Source organism: Macaca mulatta, chromosome 3 (assembly GCF_049350105.2).
Source record: "Macaca mulatta isolate MMU2019108-1 chromosome 3, T2T-MMU8v2.0, whole genome shotgun sequence".
Classification (NCBI taxonomy): Eukaryota; Metazoa; Chordata; class Mammalia; order Primates; family Cercopithecidae; genus Macaca; species Macaca mulatta.
In genome coordinates, this window is record NC_133408.1 from 123,775,054 (window position 1) to 123,801,371 (window position 26,318).

General features: G+C 38.3%; 1 protein-coding gene across 1 annotated transcript; it reads left to right on the plus strand.

Annotated features, from left to right (window-relative positions):
- Positions 1 to 10,991: 10,991 nt before the first annotated feature.
- Positions 10,992 to 24,400, plus strand: PDK4 (pyruvate dehydrogenase kinase 4). Its single transcript, XM_001093471.5, has 11 exons — positions 10,992 to 11,345; positions 12,348 to 12,489; positions 13,744 to 13,815; positions 14,613 to 14,797; positions 14,957 to 15,043; positions 15,496 to 15,573; positions 17,847 to 17,923; positions 19,745 to 19,843; positions 20,042 to 20,152; positions 20,447 to 20,560; positions 21,791 to 24,400. The coding sequence occupies exons 1-11, from the start codon at positions 11,216 to 11,218 to the stop codon at positions 21,929 to 21,931; spliced, it is 1,236 nt and encodes a 411-aa protein (XP_001093471.1). The 5' UTR covers positions 10,992 to 11,215; the 3' UTR covers positions 21,932 to 24,400.
- Positions 24,401 to 26,318: the final 1,918 nt, after the last annotated feature.

Here is a 26,318-nt window from a genome sequence, read left to right on the forward strand (position 1 = left end):
GCCCCAGCATCTGCTTAGCTTCCGCAGGCCAGCTGCTTCTTCCTTCCAACACAATGTTGGTAAAAACTGTGCATAGCAGAAAGTAACTTTGTTTTTTCCCTAGGGCACTAATTTATAGGTTTCATTTCTTATTTTAAAATAAAAATAAACAATCCCTCTTTGCTCCATTACACAGTGCATTTTGAGAAGCCTATTTGAAAGAAGAGGTGAGAGAACCCTAGTGTGCAAGGGGTGGAATAAAGAACAAAAAAGAGGACCGTTAACCCTTCCTGTTTGTACTTCCTCTTGAAATTCTGCACTGACTGTTGAAACACGGTCAGGCAGGCCTGCTTTCCTCAATTAAGAACACAACCATGTTGCCCAAACTCAGCATTTGTCAGGCCTTCGAGTTATTTTCAAAATGGGAAACTAAAGGGGGAAAGAAGTGTGTGTCTGTGTGATTATTATTAAATTTGCAGACAGTCTAGTTTTCTCTCTGGCAAAGTCTAACTGATGCTCAAGAGGACATCAGGTAAAATCAATTTTGTTCAAGAAACAAACGGTTGAGTTTCCAGCATCTGTTTAGTTTGTTTTAGCACTCAACTGTTTCACACAGTTGCCTGGTTTTGGCCAACAAGGCAAATAGGTATTCTTCTAAAGTTTCAGAAAGGCAATTAAAAAAAAAAAATCTTATGCTTTCAATGGCCAGAAGACTGTGACAAGGATTTCTGTTTAAACTGAGATTTAGAGAACCCATGTTTCCTACCAGCTATATGACTCTGGTGACTTAACTCTTCTGCCTGTTTTTCCTCTGCAAGTGAAAATGTTGGATTAAATGAATGGTTTTCATGTTTTCCATTGACAGTCTCACTAAAGGATAGTTCTTCCAAATGGAAAGGGGAGGGTGGAGGTAGAGTGCTGCTGTAGGGCAGAATACCCCACCAGCAGCTGCTGGGGCCCCCAGCCCAGTAATAACAGGGGTTGCATCTCCCAAATGTAATTCACTGATCCACTGATCTCTGGAGTCCTGTGTTGGGACGAATCCCAAGGCCACATCAGATCACACAGGAGAAGATGTTATGATCTATTATTACTGGTGGCAGCCAAGTTGGAGAGGGAAGGACTAACCACTTGCATAACAGGTAATTGCTTAAACTAGTATTTTCAAACAAATGCAGAAAAATTAGTATGACATCTGGGCATCTGTCCTTTTACTGCCAAAAATGTAGATGTACAATGGCATTGCTCATAACAATAGGCCAGTGCACATAAATTGCAAGTAGTAAGGAATATTAATATAACTGACTGAATTTTCCCATTTTTACCTAGACAGTGAATGCAATGGTGATACAGCTTTGATGCCCCTGCACTGGGCTAAGCAACAAAATCAGAAAAGAAAGTGACCTCTAAAATTTGTCTTTCAGATGACCTGGTGCTTGACTGTGCTCCTTTTTATTATCTGAAACCCCAGAAAAAGTGGTCTAAAGAAGCCAGCCAGGGCTACACAAACCAAGGCTGGAACTTAGCAAAACCTGGCGTTTTCCAACCAAAAGAATTCTATTTGAACTCTGTGTGTGTAGTAGAGGATACAGGAAAAAGAAAGGTCCTATTCAGTGATAATCTCAGGAAATTCATGCAATGATCAGCAATCAGAGGAAAGGAACAGGCCACAAAACTGTAAGCAAAGTTTCATGGTTCAATATTAGTCCACGGAAGACAATGAGCAGGAATAGTAAGAGAGAAAGCTGATTGCAGGCTTTTCAGGTTTTAAGTCTCCAAGTCTCTTGGTATGCCTGAGCTTGTTAGAAATAGAAGGCAGGAAGTTCTCGTACCATGATTTTCAGCTCCATCAGGTCATTTAACGTCTTCTCTACCATCAGAGGGAACACGCAACCTACAGAATGGAAGAAAATTTTGCAATCTACCCATCTGACAAAGGGCTAATATCCAGAATCTCTACAAAGAACTTAAACAAATTTACAAGAAAAAAATCAAAAGACCCCATCAAAAAGTGGGCGAAGGATACGAACAGACACTTCTCAAAAGAAGATATTTATGCAGCCAACAGACACATGAAAAAATGCTCATCATCACTGGTCATCAGAGAAATGCAAATCAAAACCACAATGAGATACCATCTCACACCAGTTAGAATGGCGATCATTAAAAAGTCAAGAAACAACAGGTGCTGGAGAGGATGTGGAGAAACAGGAGCACTTTTACACTGTTGGTGGGACTGTAAACTAGTTCAACCATTGTGGAAAACAGTGTGGCAATTCTTCAAGGATCTAGAACTAGAAATACCACTTGACCCAGCGATTCCATTACTGGGTATATACCCAAAGGATTATAAATCATGCTACTATAAGGACACATGCACACGTATGTTTACGGCGGCACTATTCACAATAGCAAAGACTTGGAAGCAACCCAAATGTCCATCAATGGTAGACTGGATTAAGACAACGTGGCACATATACACCATGGAATACTATGCAGCCATAAAAAAGGATGAGGTCATGTCCTTTGTAGGGACATGGATGAAACTGGAAACCATCACTCTGAGCAAACGATCGCAAGGACAGAAAACCAAACACCGCATGTTCACCCTCATAGGTGGGAACTGAACAATGAGAACAATTGGACACAGGGAGGGGAACATCACACATCAGGGTCTGTCATGGGTTGTTGGGAGGGAGGAGGGATAGCATTAGGAGAAATACCTAATGTTAATTACGAGTTAATGGGTGCAGCAAACCAACATGGCACATGTATACATATGTAACAAACCTGCACGTGTGCACGTGTACCCTAGAACTTAAAGCATAATACAAAATAAAAATAAAAAAAGAAATAGAAGGCAGGAGGGCTGCTGGCCCATTTCCTGGTCCCAATTTTGCCTTCCAAGTCAGTGTAAAGCCTATTTTGGACAGATATTTGCCAACTTCCTCTGCCCATTCTCTTGCTACATCTATTTTCATTTCAACTTTTGGAATAACATTTATTTTCTTTACAATTAAGAAGTAACACATATTTCATGGCTTAACATTTGAAAACTCATTTAAAATGCAAATATAAATACTGGTAATTCCATTGCCCAAAAATAACCACTATGGATAATCTGATATATTTTTCTTCTGCATAGATTTGTGTATATGTTTATGCATATAATATTTAAAATATTAACCAAGTGCGTTTTCCACCAATATTTCTTATAATCTCAACATCCTCTCCCCAATTTGGGCAGCTGGACCATGACTCACAGAAGGAGCCAAAAATACTTACACAAGTTTTGAGAAATCTGCTTTACTGAGGAATTGAGATACAGGTTTTCCTTTTTCTCAGATCCACAAAACCTATATGTGGTTTCTATGATGCACCCCTAACCCCCTTTTTTGGCTCATCTGGGCTATTGTCAAGTCTCCTCTAGTTTTTATTCTCTTTTGCACCCCTATAATCAGAGAGTCTCTTCTAGTTCAAGAGGCAATAGTGGGAAACCTGATGTGATTTATTGTGATTTCACTATGCTACAAATCCCCTCAAGAACTACACTTTTGAGACTCATTCCCTATGCCAAGACCTTAGAAAATAGCAGGAATAAAAATGGCTTCATGAGGGATTTAGGCAGACAGACCTGTGACAGCCTTGTAGAGTTTCTGTAGCCCAATGTGTTAAGGTCACAAAAGAGGGGGCACTAAGGTAGATGGGGTATGAGACTATGGTTCAGTATATTTCAGGAACAACAGAATGGAATGCTGTCCTTGGATCCAGGAACAACCAGAGCGACAAAGAGAGCCAGGCACAAATGGGTCTTTTGGATGGGAATGAGACATGATGGAGTGGCAATCTGCACGAACCAATAATCTAGGACTAGATTTCATAGGAATCATCTCAGTGGAAACTAGCATGGCTACTTGTCTACTTTCCCTGGTAACTTGGGCCTATATACACTCCTGGGAAAATAGATGCTGCTCCAGGGGAAAATAACAATAAAATCCCACATTAACCAAAAAACCTTTAATAGACATTATACTGACTTACAGGAAATCAAAAGTAAAGAAAATATCAACACATGTACACTTGACATTTATGAATTGAAATTTGTAACCACTTTCTACATTTAGAATTTTTTTTTTTTTTTTTTTTTTTTTTTTTATTTTTAGACAGAGTCTTGCTCTGTCACCCAGGCTGGAGTGCAGTGGCACGATCTTGGCTCACTGCAACCTCCGCCCCCTGGGTTAGAGCAGTTCTCTGCCTCAGCCTCCTGAGTAGCTGGGATTATAAGCGCATGCCACCACGCCCAGGTAATTTGTGTATTTTTAGTAGAGATGGAGTTTCACCATCTTGGCCATGCTGGTCTTGAACTCCTGACCTCATGATCCACCTTTCTCAGCCTCCCAAAGTGCTGGGATTACAAGCATGAGCCACCGCATCAGGCCATATATTTATAATGGTTTTAACAAAGGCTTAGTGGGTTTAACTAGAGTAGTTTTAATTAGATTTGCCAAGTGAGTGTAACAGAGAGAGAGAGTTAAGGGTTTTCTCAAGAGCCTAATTATAATGTTGGTTCGTGGCGTCCATGCTGGATAAGAGGGGAAGAAAAGACATAAGAAGAATGAAGGAAAGTAAAATGGTAGCCTCAATGAGATCCAGAAAGGCTAAGGGGTATAGGAAGAAGTATTGGGTGTGGAAAGCTTTCAGACTATGATATCTGTGATAGAAAAGGGGGCATGGAGAGCAGAATTGAGCAGGGACAGGGATGCCAATATGACAAAGTCTCAGCTCGGGTCTCCAGACAAAGAATTCCCATCAGAGGGATCCTACATTGAGGAAAAATGGCCAGGTCCTTCTAGATGCTCCTCCATCACTGTGGGGCTGCCTGAGAAGGACGTGGTCTCAGCTCAAATGCTGTCTGGATCCCAAAGATTCTGCAGCTGAAGGCTGTCAGCTAATTTCATTCCTTGCAACTAACGGCAAGCACTTCCTTAAAAGAAATCTCAGGGTAGACCTCAAAGCTGCTGCAAAAATCTATGTCGTTCATTATATCAGCTGCATTGTGTTTTAGTGCATGGGTGTATCATTTATTTACACTATGGGTTATTGTCGAAACAAGTTCTTTTTCAATTTTCATTTTTACAGGTAATGCTACAATGAGCAATCTTGTACATACATCTTTATTCTCTCTGTCAGTAAAACCGTAGGATAAGTTGCTAGAACAAAATGCTGAGACATGGGGTAGCTATCTTTAAAATTTCTGTAGATTCTGCCAATTGCCTTCCAACAAAAATTTGCCAATTTCATCCCCACAAATAATATAGGAGAGTGTTCATTTCCCCAGGCCTTGCCAACAAGGAGATCTTACCAACCTTTTCTTTATTTGCCAGTCTAATATTAGAACAATGGTGTCTTATTATTTTTTTACTTTTTATTTTCCTATTCACTCATTAGTTTGAGCATGCTTTTATATGCTTAGTACACATTTGTTTTCCTTCTTCAGTCGTTTTTTCATTTCCTTTATTCACCTTTCCTTACTAACATCAAAGGCAAACATCAAACACATTGAGAAATTTCTTGTAGGGGTAAAAACAATGCTTAACCTATATTTGAAACTGATGCAAAATTCTTCTTATCTTTCCATGAAAAGTCAAGATGTGCTAGCTTCAGGATTTGCTTCCTTTTCTTTCCAGATAACACTGGAGCCACAAGTGCAAAAAGAAGAATGAACCCATTTGCTATGATGTAGGGAAAAGATTTTGGCCTTGATATGAAACAAAGGAGGCCAAGAATGAAACAAAGAGCTGCTCTAGCAGGAACTATTGTGCACAGAAAAAAGTAAGATATAGCTGTAGGCTGATAGGAGAAGGGCATCTTGTATAAAGAAACCGGGGACAGAATCTCACCCATCTATCTTCACTTCTCAGCAAAGGCTTAACAGCCTTTGGGTTCTCATCTTGCCTTCACGGTAATTTAGTCATGACTCTCCTATGGTTTTTCATTAACTCAAAGTGCTCCCAAACAAACCCATCACTTGCACTACTGGTCCATCCTCAGTCAACTTATCCTTTTCTCCTGACACTTTTGACTTCCCTGCTTCTATCAATAAAATCACCTCCTCCCAGCGGTACAGGTTTAGAATATTAGAGAACTTTAAAAAAAATCTTCATTATCAGATTTGACAAAGCCTAGAGATACTACCAACAAATGGCTCTTTTCAGTCCCTCTCCTCGCTGCTCCAACACCTTTCTTCTTTGTCCTCTATGAATATCTGCTCCACCTTTATAAGTCAGATGACCTATCACTTCCTCCAAGGAAGCCTCCCCTGGCTGCTGCTTGTCCCCCCAGTACACATACCGTATATGCAACATGCTATTTTTTAGATTATTTTCATGTCTTTCTCCCATCTTTGAAGACAAACTATGCCTTCTTCATCTTTATGTCCTCAGCATCAATCACAGTGTCTAGTACATAGTGGGCGTTCAATAAAGTTTAGTAGAATTATTTAACTGTTAACAAATTTGAACAGAAAACACATTGCTCCCTGATTTAAAGGCTTTAACAGTTCCCTGCTGCCTACTCTAGTAATCTCATAGTCCTCATACTAGCATTTCAGGCTTTCATGGGATAACTGAATCTTCCTTTCCCTCTGCCCTTAGGATACTCTAGACAGCAGCCAGATGAAACTAGTCATTATTTCTCCAGTGTATCTCTAGCTCCTACATCTGTGCTTTTACTCAGTCTTGGACAATTTTCCCCACTGTCTACCAATTACTTGCCAAAATCTTGCTCATCTTTCTACAGCCATCTAGAATGCCAATTCTAGTAGTATTTCCTGATCCCCAACATAGCTCTTCCTCCAGACACCCCAGATCACGCTTAACATATCCACTGTCTGGCACCATCACTATTACCACCAATACCACCACAATCAAAATTGCCCATGGCATGAACCTTTCTTATGGGCTCTTTTTTAAATGCGTTTAATTATAGCATTTTACCCTGAGGATTAAATGAAAATCTAATAAATTAAAAAATAATTAGTTATTGTTTTCTATCATCTGCTAATAATCTGAGGTGCATGAGAGCAGACGTTTTTGCACCCATCAGGGCACCTACTCCAGCTCCTGGCACCTAGTATCCTCTAGGTTAACAGTAACTATAAGAAACATCAGAGACCAAATTTTGAGTTAGGTCCTGCTTTTCCCAATAGCTTCACCAATATGCTTTCACCAGTGTTCCCTCTCAACCCCAGTAGAAGCTCATTCCTTTTCTTTTAATTGTCATTTACTCAAGGAGACTTTCCCTGACCACCAAATCTAAGGTAGTTCCAGCCTATTACACTCTTCACAATCATTTTCTTCTTAGCCCTTGTCCTATCTTAACGTATAGGCTTATTGTCCGTATGCTTTTGTAATGCCAATTTCCCCCACAAGTCTATCATCTCCATGAGGGAATAGATCATGACCACATGGTTCCCTACTGAAACAGCCATCTCTTAAATAATGATTTGTCTATTACATATTCTGTAAATATATTCTCCAAGTCTGCTGTTCATATTTTAACTTTAATATTCTATGGTCAAGTCTGTTAATCTTTCCATCATGTCTTTGGAGTTCCTGTTATGTGTATTTTAAATTGCTTTCTTGGAATATGATCCTAGAGGTGGAAAAACTGAATAGATGTCTCTTTAAGTGATCTGACCGATTTTGTCAAATTGGCCATCCTCCACCCTCTGGAAAAAGTGTGATTTGCATTCTGAAAGTTCTACTAGTGGCCTTATGTTATTAGATTTTTCCAGGCAAACTGAACAGAATTCATTTAATGCTAGGTAAGGTGCCCATGGAAATTTTAGGAATCAGGTATTGCAAGCAGGGATGTTATGTTCAGCATTGTATGCAAGGGAACAGCTTTGATTACTTCTTCTACTCCTTAGCATTAATCATTTAATAGTCTTCTCATGGTTTACTTTTACTCAAATGAATGCATGGATCTGTCATACCCATTGCCCCCAAATAATATTTTTGTTTCACCTCTGTCCCAACCGGATAACCTCCAAGATTTGTGTTCAACCTGAGAAGAGAAGTGCCACTCTTTTCCCAGGTCACTCTCTAATCATGGTAATACATAGCATCTTAGCCAACTGGGTAAACAACTTGACCTGACCTTTCTAGGCCAGCTATCATGAATGCTGCCAATTATAATAACAGTTCCCATCATACAGAAATGACACAGAAGAATGCAATGCACTGTGACAGTAACTTGGTAAATATTATTAGAAGGGATGACATAGAAACAAAATTTTGGCGACCTCAGTTCACATTTAGCCCTAAGTCATCTCTGTGAACATCATATGATTTCACCTGATCTTTAATCAACCCACAGCACATAGAGTAGTAATGCTGGGTAAAATGTACTTGGGGACATGGGACTTTCCTAAATTAGACTGCCTGTAATGCATAATTCCATTGCCTTTCCTCTGAAAATCAAAGTATAATTCTTTGTAATATATATTTTTGCCTATTCCAGGTTCCACATACAGTGAGAAAAGCAAATGCATGCTTTACTTTTTACTTATGTTGTTAGGACCCAATTTAAGAAAAAGAAGGGATTTTTACCTTAAATTTACTTGCTTCATCAAAGAGATTCTTATTTAGTTTTTTGGCTACTTGAACACATTTCTTTGCTGCATCAAGCTATGCAAATATTTAATAAAGGATTCCAAGTACAAAAATATAAATAATAGTGGCATCAAAACCTGTCTACAAGTGGAGATGAAATTCCCCATATTCCCACATATTCCCACAACTATTTCAGCTTCAGATAAGTGCTTGAGCTGTTGTGTTTTTGGTTGTTTTTCTGTCTCACTCAAGTGCAACTGCTAGAGTCTATACTTGGATCATTCCTCAATATTCTCTTAGAACCCAGGCCCCATCCTCTTCATTGGAAGATCATGAATATTGCATGTCTTCACACAACTGTTTCTCAAAGGTCTGAACAAAATATTTGGTCATAACAGAAAGTCCCAAATTCTAGACCATCTATAGGTAAAGTATAGACAATGGGGGAAATAATAGGAGAGCTAATACGATGCCTCCACACAGGCCACATAACTGACAAAGGGTTTGCCAGGACTGTTTCAGATCCCTCATAATGGTGGTTGATTTTAGAGAAGCAAAATTGATGCCTATTAGACATCCAAATGGAGAAACCAAATAGGCAATTGAATAGAAGAATCTGGATCTTGGAAGAAAGTTCGTGCTAGAGATAGAATTGGAAATCTGTCCTGTGATTTAATGCAGTCTCCTAGATGAAAAGGGCAAAGGATGACGGCAGAGCCTAGGATCACTCATGACTTTCACAGTGGCCCATTCTGCTTGTAAATGCAGGGGCAGGCTGGGCGCGATGGCTCACTCCTGCAATCCCAGCACTTTGGGAGACCAAGGTGGGTGGATCACTTGAGGTCAGGAGTTGGAGACCAGCCTGGCCAACATGGCGAAACCCCATCTCCACTAAAAATACAAAAATTAGCTGGGTGTGGTGACGTGTGCCTGTAATCCCAGTTACTCAGGAGACTGAGGCAGCAGAATTGTTTGAACCCGGGAGGCCGAGGTTGCAGTGAGCCGAGATGGCGCCACTGCACTCCAACCTGGGAGACAAAGTGTGACTCTATCTCAATAAATTAATTACTTAAAGTAAAATAAAATAAACGCAGAGGGATGAGGTCAAAAGGGGTCTTTTATAACAAATTATCATTTTTAATACCCCATTAGTTCCCATTCTATTACATTTGTAACCAAATCTCTTACTCCCACCTTTCCCAAACACGGTGGTTTCATTCCCTAGGCCTTTTAAGAGTGTCAGGAGAGGAAACGGAGGTTAGTATGAGACTTCTATGACAGGATAATGTGTCTCAACCACTGTCATTAATTTAATAAATACTGAGTAGTGAAAAAGTAGAAATCACAAAGATGCATCAGACAGGGTCCCTACCCTGATCTCTTTCAGGAAAGGAGGTAGTCAGAGAGGGATAATATAAAAACATAAATAGCTATAAAATAATACTATGAAAGACCAAGGCCTTATTTGGAAGAAGTGGGGAGAAGTAATCAAGGAAGACTTTTTGCAGCAGACAGCTTGTGCCAGACATTTGAGGGTAGAATGGAATGTCTCAGATAAAGATTTGGAGTAAGGACATTTCGTACAGGTCAGAGTGAACAAATTCTCTGATCACAGCAAAAGGTAAGGCAAACTGACAAATTGATCCCTTTTTAATTTTGTTTTTAATTAATAGAACTAAACCTAACGGAAAGAATGTGTTGCCGGAGAAGAACGAATTGATGTGGCCTTTTATTACCACAGGAAAAAGTAAATGTATTTGGGCAGCCCCTCAAGTCTCAGCAAAAGGAACGTACAGTTCCTGCCATGTGCCGGTCTCTTCTGAAGAAAAGGGGGCGGTGGGGGTGGGGGCGCACGTCTTTAGGTTGTTTATTCCTTTCTCTCTGTCCAGTGGCAGAGAAGCCCATACTTTTGAACGCAGCTTGTTGGCTACTGTAAAAGCCCTGCTCTGAGAAAGGACCAATGAGCGCTCGGAGCCCAAACTCTTCGACACAGTTTGTGGCCAGGAGTGCTTGACATTGAGACAGCCTCCGAGTTGTAAACAAGGACGAGCCTGGGCGGGACCCCAGCCCACGCGACTTGGAGCCCTGTCCCAAGAGGCTAATCTTAAGCCCACGTTGCCCCAGATACCTGCTTCTGCTTCCTCTTCCCTGTTCTTCCCACCCTATTCCCCTCACAGCCGCGGGCACCGGTGCCAGGGCACTCCGTGGTCACCGGGTCAGGCTATTTCTGCGGGGACCGCGGCCAGGGGGGCGGGGCCCCTACCTCTTTCTCTGATCTGATTGGCGCGGCCTGGAGTTCAGGGCGCGTCTCCAAGTTCCAGTGACTCCTCCTGTTTGGGACTCGGGGGGAGAGTGCGGGGAAACAAATAAAACCTCGGGCGGCGGCGGCTGGTGGGAAGACGGGAACTTGAGTTTCAACCCACTGCATCTCCGACTCGCTGCCCAGCCTCTTCACTCCGCGGCACCCTCAAACCCTAGGCCAGGCCCGGGCGCACGAGACAGCCGGCGCACCTGCAGTCCTCGCCCAGACGCGCCGCGCCCCCTCGGAACCAGGCTCTGCTCCGAGCAGCCTTAGCCCCTCAAGCGAGCCACAGTCCCTGCAAGGCCGGGTGGGCGTCAAGATGAAGGCGGCCCGTTTCGTGCTGCGCAGCGCTGGCTCACTCAGCGGTGCCGGCCTGGTGCCCCGAGAGGTCGAGCATTTCTCGCGCTACAGCCCCTCCCCGCTGTCCATGAAGCAGTTACTGGACTTTGGTGAGAGGGGACACAGGGCCCAAGCTGGGTCCTGGGGATGGGGAACTGCCTTAACTTTCAGCCTCGGGAGAGGGAGGCTAGGATCAAGCTAAAATAACTAGGGTTCACATTGCTGCTGAGCCCTGGAGCCTCGACGACAGCACACCTTTCCTTTTCCTAGATTTGGTTACTTTCTGACAGGGGTGCCGCCAGGTCAAGGCCACCTGCAAGCCTGCCTTCACTGGATAAGGTTTGACTTCATCTGCGCACTCTTCTTTCTGACCTGTTCTTCCAGTCAAATTACTTTTTGCTTTCGGTCACCGTTTAACAGTGGACTGGAAACTTTTTCCCCTCCTTCACAGCATATTACTGTTTGGAGAAGATTCTAAATGGTATTAAATAGCCTCAAATTAATAGATTTTATTCCTTGGCCACCGGCATCCTTCCACAGGGTACATCTCTCTGCATCCCTACAGATTTGTCTATCATTATAGCTTTCCATATATTTGCATGATTGCTGAAAATATTTACACATTTGTTGCAATAATCTTATAAGGAAAGTTTCAAGGGTTTAAATGTGATATCATTGTTCTGGAAATATTACAGCTCCCACTCCAGCCTCTTATCCCCCATCTTTCATGTCCACACTCATTAAAGGATGTTGTGTTGTTGACATTGTGGTGTGACCGAATCCTGCAGTCTTTCAAAAATGCTAAGAACTGTGGGATATTCTTACTTCTTGGAAGTGAATCCTCTTCAAAAAGAGAAGACAATAATTATCCTGTATTTGTCACTTTTTAAAAGAAAGAAGGAAAGACGAAAGGAAAGGAAGGAAAATAGGAAGACGAGATAGTCAATTAAGAAGACAATCGCCCCTGAATTATCGATTAACAGTAACCCAACTGAGAGTGAAATATAATTTTATAATATATGTGTGTTCAATATTTGATAGTTAATGCTATTTAGATATATCATTTAGACACACCTTTTTCCCAAAAACTAAATTAATTTCGTTTATTATAGGTTCAGAAAACGCATGTGAAAGAACTTCTTTTGCATTTTTGCGACAGGAATTGCCTGTGAGGCTCGCCAACATTCTGAGGGAAATTGATATCCTCCCGACCCAGTTAATAAATACCTCTTCAGTGCAATTAGTTAAAAGCTGGTAAGTGGTGAACCATATTGAAGTCTCTAGTTTTGAAACAGTTACCCGGGTATGAATTCTTATACTATGTTAACATCATAATAGGAAAACAGGTGATCTGTCTGAACGGTAATTACTTTTGAAAGATGTAGGGATTTTAAAATTAATTTAGGATAAGTTATCATTAGGGAAGCTATAAAACTATAAACAGACATTTTTACCCTGAAAAAGTCGACTAGTTTATAATACAATTTTGAGTTCTAGGATAAATTGGAAAAATAATTGGCATGCAATTTTAATTTTCAATTATAGAAGAGTACTTTCAATAATAAGAGTTTGATATTGCAAAAGAAATCCTATGCCTAGAAACCAATTCAAATGACTACTATTGAGGGGAGGCCTAATCTTTGTCACTTACAAAGTGATTGGCAGAGTGGGCTCTGGGTTCAAATCCTGCCTCTGTCACTTCTAGTTGTGGAATCCTTGGCAAGTGTCTTAAACTCTTTATGCCATTGAATTATTATTCCCATCTCTCATTAAGGAGAATAAAGTATATGCCTCAGAGGGATGTTTGAGTGTAATGAAATGAGATAATCCATTAAAAAAAGAAAAAAAAAACCCACTTAGGACAGCAGCTGGCACACAGCCAGCAGTCAGTAAGTGTCAGTTGTTATAATCTCATTTTATAAATGAAGATACTGATGCTTAGAGATGGTAGGTAACCCCAAACAGCAAATTTTTGGATCACAGAAGCGGGATATGCACAGGTGGCAGACATGCATGAGAGCCTTATCTTAATCCACTGACTGCACAGCCTTTTGTTCATTGATTCAAGAAATACATGTATTATATACCTATAAGACAATTACAATCTAAAACATATTCAATGTGTAGTATTTACTTTTGCAGTCAAGACTTATACTCTTCTATGAATGAATGTAGTAGAAAAAAATAAAAAGCTTTAAAAAAGTTATTTCTAAGTATTATTGCTAGAAGAAATGAAAATATTTGCCAAATAAAATAGTCAGGAAACTGAATACTGACCTGAAATAGTTAAAGAAACATTTTGCGTTAAATTTTAAGTTTGAAAGTCAAGGATTAAAAATTATAGCATTTTAAATTTTTATTATTTTCCAAATGTTCTGGAGGAAAGTTTTAATTTTGAACATAATGCTTACTTTCTTTTTTAAAATTATTTGAAAAAGTTATTCTATTTTCAGCCATTTGTATCTGACTGTTAATTTTAAAACTTAAAGCACGCCTGTTTCTTTACAGGTATATACAGAGCCTGATGGATTTGGTGGAATTCCATGAGAAAAGCCCAGATGACCAGAAAGCATTATCAGAGTAAGCTCTATGCATTAGAATAAATGTTTAAAACTTTGGTTCTTTCCAGACAAATTCCTAAGATATTTTTAGACCTAAATTAAAGGAATTCAGCTCTGAATAATAAATCACTACCCACCCCCTTACACATGACAAGTTTTGGCTTGTTGGTTTTTTGGAAGTGAAGAATATGGCATTGAAAATGATGCTAAGTGTGAAGAAATGATGCTAAGTGTGAAGAAATGATGCTAAGTGTGAAGAAATGCTAAGTGTGAAGGGGACTCATTTTTGTTCCCCCTAGGGAGACCTATTTTTACTATAAATTTACTCCAATGATTAGATGTGCAGGAGGATTTACCATTACATAATTTTAATACATTTCAGTGTCATTGGAGATTAAACATTTTCTTTCAGAGTAACTGATAGTTTCTAGCTACCTAAATAAGAATCTTTTCTAAATCTGACGAGAAATTTTGAAAGTTTTTTACAATGGTATTCTAGAGTCATCTCTAGAATGATGATATTAGATATTAATCGTTAGTTTATAAAGAGAAGACTTAATACATCTGATGAATGCATTGGTTATAAGGCTAATAGTTTTACATATAAGCTAGAAACAAAATGAGTCTGTTTATGAAATTATCTCCTCTAGTGGAAGAATCTGTGGTGAGATTACTAATAAAGGACTAACGTTTTATCATTTGATTTGTTCACATGAGTAATGCAAAAAGATCTTTAGCCTTCTGTGAAGTAACCTAAGGAGTATAAGTGAATGAAATGTATTTGAACTTTTACTAACCATAAATATTGTGGCTTAGCTTTGTAGATACACTCATCAAAGTTCGAAATCGACACCATAATGTAGTCCCTACAATGGCACAAGGAATCATAGAGTATAAAGATGCCTGTACAGTTGACCCAGTCACCAATCAAAATCTTCAGTATTTCTTGGATCGATTTTACATGAACCGTATTTCTACTCGGATGCTGATGAACCAGCACAGTAAGTTAGCTCATCATGATCATGGTATATAGACATGGGTGTAGAATATAAGGCATACTATGACTAGATGTTTCACTAATCAGCAGGTCACATTCTTAGTGGTAGTACTAATCATTATCCTGAATTTTATAACAATATTTTGTTTTTATTTTTCAACAGTTCTTATATTTAGTGACTCACAGACAGGAAACCCAACCCACATTGGAAGCATTGATCCTAACTGTGATGTGGTAGCAGTGGTCCAAGGTATGTTCTATATTTCTGCATTTCCCTTATTGAAAATGTACACTGTATGATTGACATATCTATAATTGAGGTGACTCTGCGAATGAATTTATGTTCACAGAGTGTTCCATTTTATTTTATAAATGTTATCTTCAAGGTCCTTTCCTTTTGAGAGTCAACAGTATAAACATTCCTTTAAAATATTATTTTAAAATCCAAATATAAGTGACTAACTTGCCATATTTTATATATTGTATTTAATCTCTGAAGTGCACATATTTGTATTGCTAAAACTGCAGTGCAAACACTGTCTTAATTTTTCTTCAATAAAATATTAAAATATATTTTTATATACATAAACCTGTACTTTAGTGCATATTTTATAGTAGGGCGATACAGACACTGAAGATTAATTGAGAACTGTACTTGGAATAAATTCATTTCATTGTTATAAAAAACAACTTCTATTCCAGATGCCTTTGAGTGTTCAAGGATGCTCTGTGATCAGTATTATTTAACATCTCCAGAATTAAAGCTCACACAAGTGAATGGTAAGTTTTAAGTAAAATATATTTTAACCTATGGAAAATTCTGTATTCTCCTAATACGATTTTTTTTTGTAAATATAAAGCAACTTCTGTGTTCCTTTTTTCTCTTGCCTAGAGTTTGTACACATTTTTTTTTGAAGACAAGGTTCTCTTTAACTGTCTCAACTGGAAGGCTCCAATTCTGCCTATTCAGTTGCTAATGAGGATTCATAAAGAAGAATGTTTTGAACAAATAATATGGGATTAAAGTAGCAACTATTTTCCAATATCTTAGATCAAAGAAAGATTACTTGCTGTAGAATATGAGGGATAAGGAGACCAGAAGTAGGGAAGATACAGCTGTGGAAATATCCTCTTAAAGAGGTTACCCATAAGACCTGGAAACAAAAATACTTTAAATTTCACTGTAAGAAATAAGCCAGTGACAGATGCATTATTCCACTTATATGAGATGTCTAAAATAGTCACACTCACAGAAGCAGAGTGGAATGGTAGTTGTCAGGGGCTGTGAGGAAGGGGAAAATGGGGAGTGGCTATCCAACAGATATAAAGTTTCAGTTATACAAGATGGATAAATCCTAGAGTTCTGCTGTTCAACATAGTGCTTATAGTTAACGATATTGTATTGTACACTTAACATTTTGTTAAAAGGGTAGATCTCATGTTAAATGCCTTCACCCTAATACAAAAAAAAAAAATTGCACTATTGGTTTAGACTACTGTTCTGGAAGCAGAACATACTTCAAAAAGCTTCAACTCAGCTGGGTTCAGTGGCATACATCTGTAATCCCAGCATTTTGAGAGGCCGAGGTGCAAAGACTGCCTGAGCCCAGGAGTTCAAGACCAGCCCAGGCAATAAAGGGAGACACTGTCTCTACAAAAAATAAAAATTAGCCAGGCATGGTGGCACACACGTGTAGTCCCAGCTGCTCAGAAAGCTAAGGTGGAATGGTCACTTGAGACCAGGAAGGCAAGGCTGCAGTGAGCTGTGATTGTCCCACTGCACTCCAGTCCAGGTGACAGAGTGAGACCCTGTCTCAGAAAAACAAACAAACAAAACTTCATTTCTGACAAGGTCTTCCTATACTGTCTGAATGACTGAAGTGATTACATGATGAATGAAAGGCACTATTTTCACCCCTTCCCATTCTGTTCTGGTAAATAGTTGCATCTTAAAACAGTATATTTAAATTGGAATTACTTCTTTTTTCTATTTAAAGTAAACATCTTTCTCAAGTAATATTTATACAGCAACAGTTTGTTTATGGTGAGAGTTTAAATCAAGTTGCTCAAAGAATAGCCTAACAGATTAGGGACATGCAAATGTAAGTAAACACTAAACTAAAAGTAGAAGAGCAAATAAAGAATGGAACATATCTCTGAGCATAAACAGGGTTGTTGCATAATACTAGTAGATAAACTGCTCCAACTGTTTGACAAAATAAACAGGGGCTTGTGCCAGACCTTGTGTTTTCTGATTCAAACTTTGCCAAGGCCTGGAATACTGAAGAATAATACTTTTATTTTTCTTTTATGTTTTTTTTTCTAATTTTATTTTACTTTTTATTTTTCTTTTCAAAAAGCATTAAGAGGTTTTTGTTTCTCTGTTTTCTTTATCCTCTTGGTAAAATTTGAGCATATTTATCATATAAGATTTAATGTTTGGGTGATACAAAAAAACAAGAAAAATCAGGTGTATTATTTTACCATGCACTAAAAATATGAAAATTATAGTTAGCATTAATTTCAATATTATGCTATAAGCACAGTTTTTCCCTTCTATCTTAAAATACGTATAATTTTGACTCTGAAATTGTCCAGTACAAAAATGGTGAAAATAGAAATAATCCACAAAATCTAATTTGTAGCACTATTCTTCCACACTTACCCAACTTCATACATTTGTGGAGAAATACAAAAATTAATCATATGGAGCAAGGTGGTTCATGCCTGTCATCCCAGCAGTTTGGGAGGCTAAAGCTGGAGCATCGCTTGAGGCCAGCAGTTTCAGACTCACCTGGACAACATAGTGAGACCCCATCTCTACAAAAAAACAATTAACCAAAGAATACTATGTAGCAACTACAATAACATTTTGTACATAAGCCAGTAGTATTTACTGTTTAAGCGGGAAGGTTCTAGGGCAGGATTTGGGGAGGGAGAAGATAGAGAATATGCCAACCCTCTTGAAGTCTAAAATGTCAATCACATGAATGTGGTGGTTTATTTTAGTGAAGTATTTGTTTACAAAATCTTCATGAATTTTATTTTTCTAGGAAAATTTCCCGACCAACCAATTCACATCGTGTATGTTCCTTCTCACCTCCATCATATGCTCTTTGAACTATTTAAGGTACGATACTTCACAATAATTGAAATTTTACCTTTTAAAAAGGTTTAACAGTTATATTTTTATCTCCTTTATTATTTGCCACAAAACAGGAGCCTCAATATCTTTTCCCAAGAATGCTTCTAGTCCTCCTAGGAGAAAGTAACTACACAGTCAATGTTTGAGGAAGTACATGTAGCTCATTGTAGCATCAACACGTATTTGAGAATGCATCATACAATTCATGATGTGTCAATGCTTTAGAGCCAAGAGGAGGTTCCTATTATTTTTTCAGGTGTCCATCAAAGCAGCAGTCATTTATTCATTCATTAAGAGAGGTCATGGGGGTGAATGTTTCAGTGAATGAGGCCTTGTTACCTCCACCCCCACAGGCTGATCCAACTCCAGACTCAGAGGTTCAGGTCCAGAATTCCTGTAGGTGGCATGGCCCCATTCAGAGTCCAGAATGTGCTCAGAGCAAAGTCAGTACTTCCTTCAATCATCCACTTTAAAGTGCATATGAATCACATGGGGACTTTGTTAAAGTGAAAATTTTGATTCAGGAAGTCTAGAGTTGGGTCTGAGATTCTGAATTTTGAATAAACTAAGGGGTGATGCTGCCGGTCCAAATGCACACTTTTCTTAGCAGGCCTGTTGAGCTGTCTTCTCAAACTGTAGTGTGCATTAGAATCGCCTGCAGGACTTGCTAAAACACAGATTCTTGGGCTCCACCCCAGAGATTTTGATTCTTTAGGTCTGAGAATGTGCATTTCTAACAAGCTCTCAAAGGGTACAGATGTTACTGGTCTGAGGCAGCCCGGTGCTAAGAATCAAATCCTTTCATGCGTCCTAAGATCAAATTAAATTAAGATCAAATTGAACTTAAACCAAAAAATAGAAAAACACCTTAAGCTTTTAGATGCTTCCCAAGAGTCCCCTGAATTGGAGAGAAGGCAGGCTAAAAAAAGTGAAATCTGGCTCTAATTCTGACATAACTCTTTCCGGAACTTCCCGTTTCCTAACTTATTCTAATATTACTGCTGTGAGGTATTGATTGTACTACAAACATCTGATCTACTTTATTTCACTCCAGCTAATGACTAGAACTTAATATTATATAAAAACCAGAAAGCAGAAAGCGGATAGGTGGTGAGAAAGGAAAATGGGTTAAGAAAACCAAGACTGTATCTGTATGATATTCAGCCAATAGACTGAAAACTTCTTTTAGTTTGCTCTGTGTTAAAGGACAAAGGATACTTTTTCATTGATTTGATTTATTTTTAAGTTGAATGATGCAACTCATAGAGTTATTTTGCCATCATTGGTGAAAGTTAGATGATAATCAAATGCAAACTGAAATTTAATTTAGAATTATCAACTGTCCTCTTAAATAGTAACAACCTTTTCACAGCAAGTTTTATAAAAGCCAATAAATTGGTTCAGTGATTCACTGTTCATTTGTTATGTAATAGTCTTTGGTGCTTGGATGTAAAATGTAATGGAAAGACAGAAAAGGGAGAGCTAGGAAATGGACTATAAAAACCAATTTCCACATTTAAATTAAGCTTACAAATAAGAACTTGACAGCTAGCAGAATTGTTTTTCCATTAGACATTACTCCCAGGAGCTATATTACACAGTAAATGAATATTTTTCATTATACATCCTACATGACACATTCATAAATGGCTATTTACAAAGCTGTTTTACTACTAACTTAAAAAAACAGGAACTTTGAATTACCCTCCCTGTGCTACTTTTATTTTAAACATTAAAAAAAAAAACAGATATTTATTGTCCCTCATTCCTCTGCCATTGAATTCCTTACGGTTTGGTTTCCTTTAGAATGCAATGCGGGCAACAGTTGAACACCAGGAAAATCGGCCTTCCCTTACACCAATTGAGGTGATTGTTGTCTTGGGAAAAGAAGACCTCACAATTAAGGTAACCATTCTCTGTCTTTCTTCTGGGTGTCTCTTGAGAGAATTAAATAGGGTCAATAGTAATAAAGCTCTCTGCTTTTTGCAATAGATAACAGTCATATAAGCCAGGTGCTTTTTAAATGAAGGAAAGCCATTTTTATTTAGACAAATAGACATTGTTTTTAATGTGTGGTTCTGATGACTTGTTTGTTTGTTTTAGATTTCAGACAGAGGAGGTGGTGTTCCCCTGAGAATTATTGACCGCCTCTTTAGTTATACATACTCCACTGCACCAACGCCTGTGATGGATAATTCCCGGAATGCTCCTTTGGTAAGAACAATTATTTGGCTAAATTAATCTCAGCCACCTAGTTCTAAATGTAGAGCAAGGATTGCAAGGGATTATTTAGACAAGTTCATCAATTTAGTAAAATTAGACATGAAGGATATGAGAATGCATGATAAAGCAAGCTAAAAATGGTGAAACAAGGGGTGTCTGATTGGAAGCAGAAGATATTTATTTAGGTTCTAGGACATTAGTATCAGTGAGGACAGTAATTTCCTATTTGTTTGTATTTCAGTGATCGCGTACACTTCTTTACCTGATAACATCTCTCTTCTCTAGGCTGGTTTTGGTTACGGCTTGCCAATTTCTCGTCTCTATGCCAAGTACTTTCAAGGAGATCTGAATCTCTACTCTTTATCAGGATATGGAACAGATGCTATCATCTACTTAAAGGTATCCCTTGAATTCAATAGCAAAATCCTATTTCTAAAACCATTGCTGCTTTTATAGCCCTCAGTGCTATGGTCCAGAGTGAATTCCCCAAACTGAGTTAATACAAATGACCACAGGTCATTCTCTTTTGTTTCTGGGTGTGTGTACATTATTTAATATGATAACTTACCAAAGAGGAAGCTGGGCCATACTACCTGCCTCAAGTGAAGCAAAATTGCTTCCCGAGAAGTGTTAATACATTACCAAAGTTTCAGAATGAGGACATGCTAATGCAAATTTTTTAAGGCAACTCCTTTTGGCATCTATGAGAGTAGCTGTACTTTTATTTTACTTAGATTTGTGGGAAGTATATGCTAATAATGTTCCAGCCTGAAAAAATAACAAGTATCAAGATACTCAGGACCTTAAGCTGACCTTGTTAGAAATCCTGGGAAAGGAAAGCTGACTGTTCGCAAACTGTCAGTGGGGTGCCAGACATTCACTGTTTGAACTTAAAAACTTGGTGCATGTTGGCCGGTCACAGTGGCTCACGCTTATAATCCCAGCACTTTGAGAGGCTGAGGCGGGTGGATCACGAGTTCGGTAGTTCTAGACCAGCCTGGCCAACACAGTGAAACCCATCTCTACTAAAAATACAAAAATTAGCTGGGCATGTTGGCGGGCGCCTGTAACCCCAGCTACTCAGGAAGCTGAGGCAAGAGAATCTCTTGAACTCAGGAGGCAGAGGTTGCAGTGAGCCGAGATGGTGCCCCTGCACTCCAGCCTGGGGCAACAGAGCTAGACTCTGTTTAAAAAAAATAATAAATAAAACTTGGTGCATGTTTTTCTGTTTCTGGTAAAGCCTCAATTTCTTTGTTAAGAGCACTGTCTTGATTCTGTTCATCATTTGCCAACTATTTCAACTGAAAATATATTTACAGATATTAACAACTAAAACATTAAACTTTCAGGCTCCCATTTTTTGCACTGGAATTACTTGCCAAATGGCCTTTGATCACCTGAAACAGTTAATGTATTCACTTCTTAAGTGAGCAAAAGCCTTCAAACTATTGAGAAAGAGCAATAGACTGAGTGCAGACACCAGTGTGCTCTTATTACTGTATCAATTAAATGAATGTATTTGAGTGTTTGGATACTTACCTCTGAATGTATTTTGAATAATAACTTCAAGTGCAAATTATGCCATGCATAATGTCTTTGGTCTCATGTTTTTCCCCCCTTTTCTTTTAGGCTTTGTCTTCTGAGTCTATAGAAAAACTTCCAGTCTTTAACATGTCAGCCTTCAAACATTATCAGATGAGCTCTGAGGCTGATGACTGGTGTATCCCAAGCAGGGAACCAAAGAACCTGGCAAAAGAAGCGGCCATGTGAAGAGGGACACTCAAGACACTTTATGGGATCAAAGTGGGTCTGCACCAGTGCTGCTTCCTGAATGTTTGTGTGTGAACCCTTGTTTCCTCCAAAACAAACAACAGCAACGAAAACTCCTTAATCAGAACACTGATCCAATGAGGATTGGAGCTTGTTTCTGTGACCCAGGAGAACTTAGTGCAAGACTACAGGAGTTAACAGATGGTCAGCTCCTTATTTTTTTATGTAGAATAACTCATGAGTTTATATAAAATCCCAAAGAAATAAGCCTCAGTTTTCCATCTGTTTTTGATAACAAGAATGAGAAAGGGAGTGAGCGTGAAGATGGCAGTTAGCAGTTTCAATAGACTAATATTTTAGGCCTCTTGTTCACATCAAAAGATATTGGTGTCAGAATACCAGCATTTTCCTGCCATGCAAAGGATTAAAACTTAGTTTACACTATGTGGTTAGAAATGTATGTAAATGTACATTTTGAACATATTTATGTGCTCTGGAAGGAAAGGCTGGTGACTAAAATAAGGTTTACGCTGAAAGAGGAGGAATTTTATTCAAAGCATTCAAACATTTTATTCAAATGTTTCAAAATTCAAAACATTTTATTCAAGGTTGCAGTGAAGGCATCAACTTATGTAAAATCTCAGAAGGAAGGCTCCTCTGATAAAAACACAGCTCCTTTATTATGCTGCTTTTCCTGTTTACTTTACACACTAAGTGAACACTTATTGTCAGGTGCCTGGTCTTGAGTGAATTGTTAGATGTGCACTGAACTCAGGATGTTGGGGATTGGAGAGAGAATTGCCAAAGTAACGGCAAAAATATCTCTTACTTTGCTTTGCTTATAAATAAGTCAGCAGATTGGAAAAACTAGTGTTAGTGAAAGAAATCACATGTTCAGAGCCTAACTCAGTAAGAAGGGCTTTTCTCTATCCTGAAATGATGGTAATCCAAAGGCATCCATTTTCTAGGCTTAAAAGATATATTTTTGGCCGGGCGCGGTGGCTCAAGCCTGTAATCCCAGCACTCTGGGAGGCCGAGGCGGGCGGATCACGAGGTCAGGAGATCGAGACCATCCTGGCGAACACGGTGAAACCCCGTCTCTACTAAAAAAAATACAAAAAACTAGCCGAGCGAGGTGGCGGGCGCCTGTAGTCCCAGCTATTCGGGAGGCTGAGGCAGGAGAATGGCGTAAACCCGGGAGGCGGAGCTTGCAGTGAGCTGAGATCCGGCCACTGCACTCCAGCCCGGGCGACAGAGCGAGACTCCGTCTCAAAAAAAAAAAAAAAAAAAAAAAAAAAAAAAAAAGATATATTTTTGATATATTTAATTCTATTCTGTACACTCCAGCATTAGTATGTCTATTTAAAAATTTCTAATTTGCAAGTGACTCAAGGACATTAGAATTTAAGTACCTTTTAGAGTGATTTTTTAAAACAAATAGCCTGGACGTAAGAGATTCTCATGTGAGCATGCTTTCATTTGTGAATCATTGTGACTGAGAGCTAATGAATGACACCTGAAATGCATATGGTATTTTTGCGAGAGTTAAGGTATAATTTGAAGGTTGGCAGGCAGTGGCACTGAATACTCTTAGAGAAGAAGGAAGGGAAAAATGAAAGAAGGCAGGAAGGAAAGAAAGGATATAGGTAGAGAGGGAAGCAGAAGGCAGGCACTTTTCTATTTTCCCCACAAATTATTTCCAAAAAAGTCTGTATTTTCATGCATGTGTCATTGGCAAGAGGAAGAGCTGGTGTTTTTGAAAACAGTATGGATTCTTTAAATGGCTCTCACTCTTACAAGATAGTAGGCTTTTATGAGATAAACTTATCTGTGTCAATTAACATTTAAACTGGCATATAGAAAAAACGGAGGATTTTCTGCATTGTAAAATAATCAGTATGGTTTATATGTTGAATTTGACATTTGTGTGTAATTTTGTGGTGGCCTAGTGTTGTGGTGCTTCTGGTAATGGTAATAGAAGCTCAACTATTTTTTTGTGGATTTCAGATTTTATCATCAGAAGTCCTAGACAGTAATATTTCTTAATGGTGGGAGTCCAGCTCGCATTTCTGATTATACAAAACAGTTTGCAGCAGGTTATTTGTCATTTCAGTTTTTTACTGAAATTTGAGCTAAACATTTTTACATGTAAATACTTGTATTTACCAAAGATTTAAATCAGTTGATTAATTAATTAACCTAAACACTGTGAACTATCTTTAAAACACTAGAAAAAAGAAACGTTAGTATCTCAATTACATTAACGGTGCAAATGGACTTTGATAAAATAGAAATAATCTACATTGGTATTTGTGAAATCCGTGGAAGAGCTTTAGGGTTTCTAGTAGAAGGATACTGAATACTCAGGCCCACTTAAATTATTAATGTATACATTGTGTTTTTGTCTTTATGCTATGTACAGAGAAATGTGATAATTTTTTATAATAAATATTTTTTATGATAATAGAAGACATTGTCTTTTAAAGTTCTTTTCTCGCTTTACCTCAAGGTACTAAGAATTTGAGTTAAGATAACACAGTACAATGGTGTGTTTGCCTATAAATTTGTATACAATAATCATTTTTGCAATGCATATGTTCTCTGCATATTTCTGTAAATTTAAGGTTTCATTTTATGTCTGAGTTTGCATACAAACAATGGAGTACCAAAATAATTAGATAACTTAGGTTCCCAATGACTTCTGGATTAAATGTCAGAGTAATAATAAGGTGGAAATAGGATAGAAATTACTAAGTTAAATTGTGGTATGTATTATCTTTGCTCTCTTTAGTGCTTTTCTTTACTATTTTAATCCTACTTTATCATTAGACAACATCCTTTGCCCACCTTCCTAATGCCCTTATTGGCAAGGTTCTACAAATGGGTGGATGGGGTGGGAAGGAGGGAAGGGAAGGAGGGAAGAAAAGGAGGAAAATAGATTAGAATTAAATGATAACAGTGGAATGAGTTTGCCATAACTAAATTATAAATCTTGTCAAAATAATCATATTTGAATAAAAAATGCCATTAGCCTAAGGCATTAGACCCTGAAAATCCTATAGTAAGGTTGACATTTTACTAAAATACCTTTAGTGAAGTTGACAGTGAGACTCTCTATTTCCTTGACTGCCTTCATTTTTTCTGCTTCTGTTGAGGAAGCACTGCACCATGTGTAGCTAAGAGGAGCACGCACCTGCACACATGCACAAGATCTAGCTGTACAGTTTCTTGGACAAAGCTGCCAGGGAAGTAGGGAGTTAGTGCACTCCACAGTCTTAGAATCTTCACTCATGTTCTCTTAATAAGTGTAAAACTTTGAATCCTACAACTCTCCATGTCTGCACACATATATCTGACTCAAGTCAATGTGTATGCTCCAAAGGAAACTAATTTTCAAGTACCATCAAGTGGGCCAAGTTTCCACCAAAACTATCTTTAGACCATTTCTCTCAAATTCCACATTTGGCTAGGAATAGTGTTTGATCTCAACCACCAATGCATATGCAAAGAGAGAGAAAGAGATCATTGTGAGCTAGTAACCTGGGCATCAATCGTGATAATTCCTTTATTCTCCTACTATACTTTCAGGGATGCACTTACATTTAGATGTATACCAACACTGAAAATGTGTGTGAAATCTCCTGATCATCTTGGTCTGTCCTGGTGGAAGAATTAAGAGACTTTTATAATTTCATAAAAGCCTATATAAGAAGTCACATCAAAGCCTATATAAGAGTCCTACTATGAACACCTAGAGCAGCAGGGTTCTATCTTCATTAGCATTCCATCCACATATGTCTTTTTTAAAAAAACATTTATCCTTTTTTTTAACCTTATATCGCAGTTACTAGGCACTCAATAAACATTCACTGCCTAAATACATAAATGAACACATGAATAAACTTCTGGCCATAGAACAGTATCCCTGCATTTAAGGATAGATTGGAACTCTGTGTTAAGTAATAGTACATCAAAGTTTATAAGATCTCATGCTGGAAGATGTATTAAAGAAGTTTTATAATATTGCAGACACTCTGAGATATGTTTCCAAACCAATTAAACTGCAACTCATTTTTGTTTAATGTCACTTTCCATCGGTGGCCTTTGGCTGTGAAATTATTACATATATCACAAGAAATTAAATAATGGCTAATGTTATCACTACTAAGGAAATTTCTTGAGCAAATGGGCCAGGGCTTCAGATTTTATGAGTATTCTTTCTTTGCATTTACCTTGGACTCAGATGAAAACATATTACCATCCATACATCATGGCTCCTTAATGGAAATGAATAACTGTCTTTTGATGGGATTTTTCAGTTCCTGCCCAAGTGCAAATAAACATTAAAAGCCACTCAAACCCAGCAGAAATGTCAGTAACCTTGAAA

Excerpts from the sequence above, each read along its gene's own strand:
- PDK4 (XM_001093471.5), top strand. The coding sequence starts at position 11,216 with ATGAAGGCGGCCCGTTTCGTGCTGCGCAGCGCTGGCTCACTCAGCGGT. Across the intron at positions 17,924-19,744 it reads TGCTCTTTGAACTATTTAAG|AATGCAATGCGGGCAACAGT; the intron begins GTACGATACTTC and ends GGTTTCCTTTAG. Across the intron at positions 20,153-20,446 it reads ATTCCCGGAATGCTCCTTTG|GCTGGTTTTGGTTACGGCTT; the intron begins GTAAGAACAATT and ends TCTCTTCTCTAG.